Source organism: Taudactylus pleione, unplaced genomic scaffold, assembly GCF_031769625.1.
Source record: "Taudactylus pleione unplaced genomic scaffold, aTauple2 ptg000380l, whole genome shotgun sequence".
Taxonomy (NCBI): domain Eukaryota; kingdom Metazoa; phylum Chordata; class Amphibia; order Anura; family Myobatrachidae; genus Taudactylus; species Taudactylus pleione.
The window spans coordinates 39,084-51,340 of NW_028284781.1; the positions used below are offsets into that span (position 1 = coordinate 39,084).

The window sequence follows — 12,257 nt, forward strand, 5'->3', positions numbered from 1 at the left end:
AGTGTTAGGGTTAGGCATTCCCCTGGGAGAGTTAGGTTTAGGATACGGTAAGGGGGTTTTAGGGTAGGAACCCCTGGGGGGAGGTTAGGGCTAGGCACTGAGGGAGAGGTTAGGGTTAAGCACCACAAAGGGAGGGTTGGAGGGGGGTAAGGAAAGGGTGCTTACCTGCCCTGTCGATCTTCTCCCTTCGTGTTGCCGGGGTCGAGATATGAACCGGCGGCTATTCAGCAGTCGGGACTTCATACCCATTTCATATATATTTAGGTCAAGGTTCACAGTATCCACAGTGATGAGAAACTGTCACGTATCTTGTTGATACGCCCCTTGTGGCATGTGACCACGCCTATTTTTTGTTGCGGGGAGGGTGTCCCATTTTTCATCTTGCCCTGGGCGCCAAAGACCCTAGTTGCACCACTGGCAAACTGCCAGATGCTATTTATCATTTATCTTGCACCTTCTACAAGTTATAGAAAGGAAAAAGGGGTGATCCTGCACCAAACTCTAAAGCATGTAGCAAATGACAATAATCGCTCAATATGTACCAACAATACTGTGAAAATATCAAGTGGGTTAATACCAAGTTTTAAGTATTTAGTGTTGGTGGTGCTCCCCATGACTTGTCAAAACCTACCTGTATAGTCTGAAATACAAGGGAGCAAAACAAAGGAAAAAAAAACTCTTTTTGAGGGCACTCTTAATAATAATTCTGTTTAAAATAAAATTTTCATTAGGTATACATTAAAACAGAAATGAAAATACATACAGGTTGAGTCTCCCATATCCAAAATGCTTGGGACCAAGGGTATTTTGGATATCTGAATATTCCGTATTTTGGAATATTTGCATATCATAATGAAATATCTTGGGAATTGGACCCAAATATAAACACAGAATGCATATTTCATATTAACCTTATACACACAACCTGGAGGTAATTTTATACAATATTTTCATTAATTTTGTGGCTCAAACAAAGTTTGTGTACATTAAACCATTAAAAAGCAAAGGTTTCACTTTCTTAGTCAAGTTCAAAAAATTCTGTATTTCAGAATATTCTGTAATTCGGAATATTTGGTATGGGAGTCTCACCCTGTAATTGTTTTTCTGGTGATCAAAGAAAGGCACACAGAGAGGCCTTATAAGTATGCTCCTTTAAAAGAACGTTTATGCAATTAAATTCCACATCATACTCTGTATATGAGCGAAAATATTTTTTTTATTATCACCACCACCACCAATACTATAGTGTAGGTGTTCTTATATGGTAATATATAGGCACAGATAATTTATTAGTTTGTTAATACATAGTGTAATACCACAGGTAACCCGGTATTTCTTCAGCAAGAACATGCAGTAAAGATCTGAGAAAGCATGTGAGAGGCGCTGAAAAAGGCTGAGAAAAAGCCAATAAAGGGCAAGATAAGTTTAATCTGATAGCACAATATTGTCTGATTTCTTAGAAAGACAGCATATTGAGTTTAACTGTAAAGATAGCACATATGTCAGGTTTGTTATATTTTGCAAAAGTAGCATCAGTAACATCATCATTTTATAGTTTGATGCAGTGGCATGTTTTCTGGTCTCAAAATATATCATATCCTGAAAAGACAATAACAATAGTAGCAGTGTGAAACGGCCTGACACAGGGCCTGATTCAGAGCCGGACGCTATTTGCGCTCGCTCGTTCAGAAAAAGGGGCCGGATATTTAAATAGAGCGCTCGCTCTTTGCGGTCTGTTGACGCCTCTGTCTGAACGAGCGAACGAAACATGCGCTCGCTATTTTTAAAAAAACGACCCCTGGCCGCTCGCATCCTACGTCATCTCCGCTATTTATTAGATTAATCGAGTACATCGAAAGGCGTATGAACTGCTCGCAGTGCTTGTGGTAGGATTTTCCTACCGCAATCATGCGAGCAGTTCAGGCTAAAAGAGAACCAAGTGACGTGGCCGATGACGCTGCTTTGTTAATTATGCACACCCTTAAAACGCCCGTTTTGACCGTTTGGCACGCCTGCGTTCGGATCACCACTCCCCGTTTTCAAGCACCTTCCCCTGTTACCACCCACAAACGCCTCATTCTGTCATTTTGCGAACACACAATTTCCGACCACAATGACTGGTTCGCGCATGCGTATTACAACCCATACGCATGCGCAGTTGTGCTAACATCGCTCAGAGCGAACGAGCGGCCGCTTACGAGCGGCTCTGAATCAGGCCCACAGTGTCAGCTTTCCAGATCACAGTGGTTTTAGATTCTATTTTATCGTATAATATTTAGAACAACTACAATCTTATAGTTCCATCTAATCATACGGCCTGATATGTTGGCAAAAAGGTACAAGAGTAGACAATGACAATATTCACTCAATAGTTTCCTGCAAGATGGTTGTAGAAATGCAAACAGTGATGTTTTTCTTATATACTTGATAGTCTCATACAATTTCAGAAAAACACAGCAAATTATCCTGCTTTTTTAGACAATCCTTGAATATCAGGTTTGTCATGTGTTTTTATGAAAACCGTATCACAAATGGTATAGTTCTGCAGCCTGATGCAGTACCAGGTTTTCAGGTCTCAGCGTATCAGGTGTTATTATTTAGATATCAGAACAGCAGATAACAGAGCAATTCCATGTAATCAATATATTCAATATTCTGATATCCTCACAGACACCATGACCTCCTGCAATGTCACAGAACAACAGGGTTGGAGGAGGAAGCTGGTCCTGACAGCAGAAGCGTCTCTAACTTTCCCTTCCATTAAACTCAATAATGTTGTCTTTCTAAGAATGTAATACTTGATCATCTCTAAAAATATCAGACAATATTGTGCTATCGGATTAAACGTATCTTGCCCTTTATTGGCTTTTTCTCAGCCTTTTTCAGTGCCTCTCACATGCTTTCTCAGATCATTACTGCATGTTACTGCAAACCGGGTTACCTGTGGTATTACACTATGTATTAACAAACTAATAAATTATCTGTGCCTATGTATTACCATATAAGAACACCTACACTGTAGTATTGGTGGTAATAATAATACAAATATTTTAGCCCATATACTGAGCAATATTGGGAACTTATCCCCATTATGATGTGGAATTTAATTGCATAATTGTTCTTTTAAAGGAGGATACTTATAAGGCCTCTCTGTGTCTTTTTTTGATCACCAGAAAAACAATTTATATATTTTCATTTCTATTTTAATGCATACCTAATAAATTTAAATTTTAAACAGAATTATTAATGAGTGCCCCCCCAAACTTTTTTTTTTCTTTGTTATGCTCCCTTGTCAAAACCTACCTGTATAACCTTCTACAAGATAAGGGATGTAGTCATGTGCGGCCACCGGTCACAATCCCGACAGCAGAATGCCGTCTAGGGATTTATGATAGGAGTTGGAATATCGACGCCTATCATTCCGACGCCAGAATCCAGGACGATGCGTGACCGAAGGAGGTAAGTCCGGGGCGCCCGTCACGTTAGCCGCAGGAGGGGAGGGTTAGGTTTAGTGCAGTTAGCCCTGGTTTTGGGGGGTGGTTAGGGTTAGGCACCCCCTGGGAGGGCTAGGGAGCGGTAAGGGGGGCTTAGGGTTGGGCATCCCTGGGGGGAGGTTAGGGTTAGGCACCACTAATGGAGGGTTAGGGGGGGACGACAGGGGAGGTTAGCATACTTACCTGCCTCTGTCGGGATTTTCCTCCTGTCGGGCAGCCGCTGTAGGGGTTTGAACCCGTGATTTCAATCCCATTCCGAAGATAATAGCTAGAATCTGATTGTTTGCTATGGGCAACAACTTCACTTCTAAAAACCTGCACTTAACTATACCCTTAAGTGCTTATGAGCAGGCCCTTATCTATCCATTATCTCACATCTGTACCTACTTTGTCATCGTCATCTGTATTTTTTATGTTTTTATAAGCCATTTGATTTGGTGTGACTTGTAGCTGACTCTTCAGCATGCAGAGTTTTTTTTTGTGCCTTGCAAGGAGGAGGATTATGAATCCAGCAATGTTGCTCCTTGGCAAAACCATGTTGTGTTGCACTGGGAGCAAATTTAAAATGTTTGTACAGATCAGAGTAACAAGGGGGTGCCTCCTAGCCCAAATCCCAAGTACTGGGCTATATATATATATATATATATATATATATATATATATATATATACAGCATTTTCCTGCATAAAAAAGAGAGAATGTTGCATTTGCACCCCAGGCCTTGCAGCATTGTTTGTCCAGGTGCAAACTTGCAGCCATTTGCTCATAACTCCAATTTAGACCTACTATATTGTGTTGCTGTCATTTCATAGATAGTTTGTGAATAAGTGACCTTCCTTAGCTAAATCTATAACCATGGAAAAGATTGGCGCAATCCATAAATTGCTGATTTATATAGTTATTTATGAGGGTAAGGAAGATCTGTTATTGGAAACCTGTCTGTGAAATGTTGTTATGCTTACAGGCAGAACTGTGGTGTAGGATTCAGAGGATCCGAGGATAAACCTATATTCACTGCACAACTAAAACACATACGTGCATTCTATAAAATATAATTGGTGCAATTTATTTATACTCCAGTGACCGTATCACCATGGCAATAAGGGTAAAAAAATCATACTCCAGGAATATATTCACAGAAGAAACTATTTGAGTCCAATTACATCTGTTTTTTGAGCTTGGGCAATTTTGCAGGTGTCATTTGTGGCCCTAAGAGCAAGCTAGGGCCAGATTTGACAATGGTATGAAATAGGTGGGATTTAATTACAATCTTATGGAAATGGTAAAGATTGCTATATTTGTTTTACTTGGTATAGAAGCATACTACCTTAGTAGTAGGGTCATTATGATGATCTGTCTGGTTTACAGCAGTAACATTTTGTTTTATAGAACTTAAGACCAGTTTGTCCTTTTATCAACTAATGATTTTGTCATTAGATGACCTCTTATTGCAGCTAGGAGTAAAATGGCTGAACAGTTGGTGTGATGTTGGTAAATGCTGTTTATATTTGTTTTCTTTCAGACTTCTTTACAGTCTAGCCTTTAATGCAAGATTTTTAAGACACCTTTGGTACTTAATTTCTTCAATGACAACAAAAATGATTACAGGGTATGTACACCTAAATTACGTTTTTTTTTTTATTTGAATTTTGGCAGTTATAGATATGTTGTCTCATTATCTATTATCCATCTATCACATATATAAAGCTATCCCATACATTACCATCGACAGTGTTTGCCCATTACTGCTTTACTAATCCGATATGTCATTTTGTTACCAGGTCCATGGTGCCACTCCTCCAGGTGATTTCCAGGGGGTCCCCAATGTCATTAGAAGACTCTAATCGGATCATCCCTTTGTTTTACCTGTTCAGTTCATTATTTAGTCATTCCCTTATTTCTATACACGATAATGAATTCTTTGGTGACCCCATTGAAGGTAAGAGTGCTGAATACTTTCAGAACACATTTAAAGTGCACCTGTTTGCACATGCATGGGAGGCAGCCATTTTGGGTGACCTTTCGCCTACACACACTGTGAGGCAGCCATTTTGGGGCATTTATCTCCAATAACACAACAACGAGGCAGCCATTTTGAGTGCGTACCAATATTACCATTGATGCCACAAATCAATTCACCCAGAATTAATGACATCAGTAAGACGTTTTGAAACAGTTTGCATTGATAGTCTGCTATGTTGCTCTGCCATGGTTGCTTGAAAGTGCTTTTTTTTTTTTTTTTAAACATTGACTGTGCAACACATTTTTAACTCCAACAGAATACGTCATGCAATAAAGTGTTAAATATACTAAAATATATATTCATAACCTTGTTCACCATTTATGTCATGGTAAAATTTTAAATGCAGCCTTGATCTGTCTAGGCCGGTGTTTTTCAAACTCTGTCCTCATGGAACCCTAATGGGGCATGTCAAGGTATCTTCTGGAAAAGTTAGTACCACCTATAGATCTATTGTGATAGTCGATTAACACACCTGTGCTTCTGGTTGATGATCTGGAAAACATACACTGTTAGGGTTCCATGAGGACAGAGTTTGAGAAACACTGGTCTAGACCGTGTATTAATGGCGAATATTTTTTCCAAAAATGTTCCCAAAATTTATGGTGTTTTTTTTTGTGTTTTTCTTATCAAATTTTTAGTGTAATTTTATGAACAAATTTATCAATAAAATGATAGCATTCCATGCAACCACGCCAAGCAAGTGATTAAGACGCACCTATGGAGCAGCAAAATGTCCCTAGAAATAATAAACATATTGGAAACTACAGTTAGCAGACAAGTAATAGAAAACTTCTAGTTGGGTCACCATGTGGCCTTTATGCACAGTGGTATTGAGTCTACAAGAGTCGCTCAATTGATACCTGGTTTATGGTAGTGGAATAAGCAGCCTTAGGCATTGTTTTACATATTGCATGAATGGTTGTTTCTGTTCAGAACTGGTGTCTGAGATTGCCTTGACCTATAACATATGCTTGTCAAGCTCCTGAAATGATTAACGACAAGTACTTTGTGAGTGGAGCACTGTCATCCTGAAAGACACAAGACCCATTGCTAAACAAATGCTGCAAGGTGAGGTAAATGGTGATCACTCTGTACCATTAAGTAGGTGTCCAAAGTGCACTCAAACCATGCCAAGAGAAAGTTTCCCTCAACATAATTAAACCACCTGAACTCTTCATTGTTATAAACAAAGACTTAGGGCCATATTCAATTGCCTGCAAAAAAGCCGTTATCGGCGATACTTTTTCGCCGATGACGTCATTTTCTCCAATCTGGACTTATCCCCGTATTCAATTCCTCTGACTTTTCGCCGCTGCTGGAAGTCAGTGGTTCGAACCCTGCGAAAAAGTATAACCTGTGAATAGGTGTCGGGGAACAAAAAGCAGAATTGGGGTACTTCCAGAAACCACCCAGCACCCTTTGGACTGTCCCCCAAAGGTAAACTGTTTCAAATTTTTTTTTTAAAAAAGTTACCCAGGAAACCCCAAAAAAGTACTTTCGTTTTAGGGGCGAAAAAATAAAAACAAAGTTGGGGGACAAACTTCTAAACTAGTGAAATAGACTCGGGTTTCCCGGTCCCCAAGTATGCCACTGGTGTTTTTTTGATTGCAGGTGGTTGCGGCAGATTGATTCTTCACGATTTTTAAAAGTTCACATTAGCCACTTTAAAATATGCCTGCACCCATTTTCATGTACCCCAATTTTGCTGGGACTACTCATTTTACCCCCAAAAACTTGCTAAATGCTATTCTTCATCACTTTTCCAAAGACTCTAAACAGCACCTTTTGGGACCATTTAAACATCCAAAATACCTTCAGCAGGGCTAATCAGGGGTGCCCATAGTGAACCCCACATGCCACAGCATCTTTAGGGGGGTATCAGGCTGATTTCCCCAAAAATGACAGCACTTTTCGCTCACTTTGTTTTCACCGGGTCCCGTTTTCGGCGATTTGGAATTTAATACGGGGATACGCGTGGACGAGCGCGATACTTTTTCGCACCCTAAACCTCCGATGTTGGTGAAAAGTCCTGGAACCGACTTTTCGCATCAAATTGAATATGGCCCTTAGGGGTATTCAATTCAATTAGAGGCAAAAAGTCCGTTGCCTGACTTTTCGCCGACATGGGAGGTTTAGGGTGCGAAAAAGTATCGCACTCGTCCCCGCGTATCCCCGTATTCAATTCCAAATCAGCGAAAATGGGACCCAGCGAAAACGAAGTGAGCGAAAAGTGCTGTAATTTTTGGGGAAATCGGCCTGATACCCCCCTAAAGATGCTGTGGGGTGGGGGTCTCTGTATTTTCCAAGCGTCTCTGCGGAAGAAATTTGATGATACTTTAAAACCTGAAGTACCAATATTACCAAAGGATACCACTTTCTGGTGGCACCAGTCATTTGCTTCCTTCCAGTCCATTGCCTGTGCTCTTTGCACGTCTGAACTTGCTAACCTGCATTGCTAGACGTGACAAGTTTGGTGTTGGGGGGTGGGTAGATTAATCTATTGTTTGTATCTGAACACAATGGACCTTTTTATTTCATAATTAAATGTGTATTAATGCAGTTTTTATTGTGTATTTGATCATCATTTCTATTGTTTGGTGTAGCTGTTTTCTTTTTTGTTCTTAATGTATTCTTTCGCACATGAACTATATATGATCTGTTTTTCGTCTCTTTAGGAACATGGTCAAGTAGAGCAGTCACTCAAATGTAATTTTACAACTGTGAAAAATGGTTTAAATAAAATAAGTGCTGCTTTTTAAGCTGTTGCTTGATGGTTTACAAGAACTCCTGTTTAATTCTTTTGTAATATTTATTTTGTTTATTTTAGATATCAATGACTATTTACTCTTAATTGAAATGTATAAAAATGGTGATATTGTTGATGTTTGTATATAAAGGGATGTAGCCAGTACATGCGTGAAGATATGGGCACTTTGACTACAAATAACCTCTAGTAATGTAAATGCGTCCTTGTAGCATTGTTATACATATGTGACTGTGGGGGTGATGTATCAAACCTTATAAAGAGGACAAGTGGAGAAGTTGCCCATACCAACCCATCTCCACCTAGCTATCATTCATTCATCCATCCAGTGCAGCTAGAATCTGATTGGTTTCTTTGGGTAACGTCTCCATCTATACTCTTTAGAGGGTTTGATACATCTCCCCATGTACCTGTGTCATGCGTTTATTGCATTTTGTTTCCCTGCCCTTCCATAATAAAGTTTTTTTTTTTCTTTTTTTTCTTTTTGCTGCTAGTGACTGGTCAGAGACAATCATCAATGATGCCTTTCACATTAGAAGAGTTAGTCAGCCTATCCCGCTGCTTACGAGATGCTTGTTTAGGAATCATCAAGCTGGCTTACCCGGAGACCAAGCCGGAAGTGCGGGAGGAATACATGGCGGCCTTTCGGAGCATTGGAGTCACCACCAATGTTGAGATGCTGCAACGTATCCAAACAGAGCAAAAACGATGGATTCAGTTATTCAAGGTACCCATGAAATGTTCTTCTCAGCCTACCAGAGATGGCCTCTAACATTGGAGCCAGCAGAAAGTGGCAGAGCATTGTCATTGCAATCTGCAAATGTATTATGTGTTACATTTTTTTTTTTTTTTTGTGGCATACATGTTTGTGGTTGTTATTTTAAGATCTATTTACCTCCACTTTTTTATTTAGTTAATGGCCGTTCATATGGCCATTAGAAGTAGAGATAAGTGGGTCCGGTTCCCTGAGAACTGGACCCACATGAACTTCGTGATCTGGGCCGGGTTCTGAGTCCGACTCGGGTTTTCCCGCCTAACTCTGATCCCAAAACGAGGCAAAAAGGTCATCATCCCGCTGTCAGATACACGCGGGTTTTGGATACTATAAAGATGGTACCTGGTCATAGGTGCCATTTCACTCCGGCTGTGGAGAGTGAAATGAACAGACGTGCTGTGTCCGTCTAGGGGCAGTGTCTGCCTGCCGTGTTCGTCCTGGGGCAGTGTCTGCCTGCTGTGTCCGTCCAGGGGCAGGGGCTGCTTTTTTGTGCTGTACCCCAGTGTATTACATTATTATGTTTTTTTTACTGTGCTGCTACCGGTCAGACCGCAGTGTAATATTCATACACATATTGACACTGTGTGGATGCTCCACGGAGCTGTAAGGGCAGCTATGTGACCATCTGAAGCATCCTAAGGATGCACTGCTGCATAGATTCTGGCTGCAGGCAGGGTTCCTTTCTAGACACCCTGCTAGCCAGATGAGGCTAGCAGGAAAAAGCTCAGAGGGCCAGACCAAATGATTCCGAGGGCCTTATACGGCCCCCGGGCAGGAGGTTCCCCATCCCTGCTGTAAGTGGTAGCGCAGTGTATTATTCATAGAAAATATTGTGACACTAAGTGGAAACGCAATGTATTATTCAACATGTATTGTGATACTGTACGTGGTAGCGCAGTATATTCATAAAAATATTGTGACACTGTAGGTAATTGATACCACAGTGTAATATTTAAAATTGGTTCAAATTGACGTGCGCTGTACCCCACTTCATTATTGTTTGTTGATATGGAGAGCGATCAGTTGAGAGGAGAGCAGGAACCAAATACTAGTGCTGGTGCCAGTGCCACCAGTCATGACGATACTAGTCCTCCTACATCATCTACTAAAGCTGACCATGGGTATACAGGGCTTAAGTCAGGGCATCTAAAATCAAAGAAGCAAACACTTACAGTGGTAAAGAAAAAAAACACCAAAGGGAAAGTTAGCTGCAGAAAGACATAAAATTGGCAATATACCTTTCACCACACAAAGTGGCAAGGAAAGGCTAAGCCCTGGCCTTTATTTAAGACTGGTGGTTCTGCCTCTTATGATGATGTAAGCCCTTCTCCCTGTAGATGTTACAAAAAAAAAAAATGAAAATCGTGAAGGCACAGGAACCAACTGAGCACTCAGAAATGTCACAAATTCCTGAGGAGAGTCTAAGTGTGACAGTGGGTTCCATGTGTGAGCTTGACCTTTCCAAAACTGTACTCGAAGAGGAGCCCCCTTCCACCACTTGTACATCCTTTGCAAATGTGGGGATGAGCAGCACAAGTCAACATGCTGACATAGGAATCGAGGATGCTTCTGTGGAAGTGCACCAGGATGAGCAGGATATTTGTGTAGCTGACGCTAACAAGGATGATGAGGATGTTGTTTGTGTAAGTCAGGCCCTAGTGGATACCGTTGTTGACCATGATAAGGAAAAGTGCATAGTCATGCCTGGGCATAAAACAAATAAATTACTGTGTGGAATCATTTCTACCTAAATTCTGACAACAGTTGTCAAGCCATCTGTACCCATTGTCATGCCACAGTAAGTAAAGGTAGGGACCTTAACCATCTAGGAACCTAGATGGTTAAGTAAGTTTGCAAAATTCAGAAACTTTGGCTAAAAAAGGAATAACAAGCAGTCCAGCCTCAGCTAGCTCTCTTCTCTCTGCTAGATCCAAGCACCTGGCATCTTCACCACCAACACCTTCGTCAACCATATCCTCAATCATGTTCGGAACTAGTCCTGCATCCATTTTTATAAGGCTAACTGAGTCCTCTCCTATCCTGGATTCCTCAGAAGAATACTCGAGCGCAACGCATGCAGCTGCTTGGAGAGGATCTTCATCCCAGAAGGGGACCAGGAAGACTACTATGAGTAGTTAAAAAAAAAAATTGACTGTTAAACAATCCTTTGCAAGGGGGAGCAAGTATGACAGCAGTCACCCAGTTGCACAGCGGATCACTGACTCCATAACATCTATGCTGGTATTAGATGTGCGTCCGATATCCGCCATTAGTGCGGTGGGTTTTAAACAGTTAATTGAGATCCTGTGTCCCCGCTACCAAATCCCATCTAGGTTGCACTTCACTAGAAAAGCAATTGCCAGTCTGTACAGGGACGTTAAAAAAACCAACTTCATTTATGTCCTCCAAAATGCCGTTGTACCCACTGTCCACTTAACCACAGATATGTGGACAAGTGGAACAGGGCAAACGCATGATTACATGACTGTAACAGCCCACTGGGTGGGTGTATTGTCTTCAGCGTCAGCAGCAGCAGCTTCTAATAAACAGCAGCTCATTCAAAGGCAGGCTACTCTGTGTATCACCAGTTTCACTAAGAGTCATACCGCTGACAACCTCTTAGAAAAACTCAGGGAAATCGTTGCAAAATGGCTTTCCCCGCTTGGACTCTCCTCGGGTTTTGTGATTTCTGACGTCACCAATATTTTGAGAGCATTACAGCAGAGTGAATTCCAACATGTCCCATGTTTTGCCCACACAATCAACTTGGTGGTGCAAAATGTTTTAAAAAATGACTTGGTGATTCTCCCTGTGGCCCGCAAAATTTCAGACATTTTCGCCATTCAACAGTTGCATGTAGAATATTGCAGCACCTGCAACAAATGTTGAATTTGTACTGTCACCAGCTGAAGCAAGAGGTAGTTACAAGGTGGAACTCCAATCTTTATATGCTTAAGCGGGTGGAGGAACAGCAAAAAGCCATCCAAAGCTACACGACAAACTATGTCCTAGGAAGAGGAGGGGGATGTACTTTACTCAAGCTCAGTGGAAAATATTTTCCGTGTTGTGCAAAGTGCTGAAACCCTTCGAAGTAGTCACCTGTGAAGTGAGTTCAGACACTGCCAGCTTGAGTCAGGTAATTTCCCTAATTAGACTGTTGGAAAAGTAGCTTGAGAGACTGAAAAAGGAGCTGAAACGAAG

The 12,257-nt window shown here is 41.1% G+C and overlaps 1 protein-coding gene across 1 annotated transcript in view; it reads left to right on the plus strand.

Moving 5' to 3' along the window:
- Positions 1-12,257, plus strand: part of UBE3C (ubiquitin protein ligase E3C) — a 108,068-nt gene that overhangs the window by 22,743 nt on the left and 73,068 nt on the right. The window contains exons 4-6 of the mRNA XM_088445422.1: positions 5,017-5,103; positions 5,276-5,433; positions 8,776-9,008. Of these exons, the coding sequence (XP_088301548.1) occupies positions 5,017-5,103; positions 5,276-5,433; positions 8,776-9,008 (478 nt within the window). The remainder of the gene's footprint in view (positions 1-5,016; positions 5,104-5,275; positions 5,434-8,775; positions 9,009-12,257) is intronic.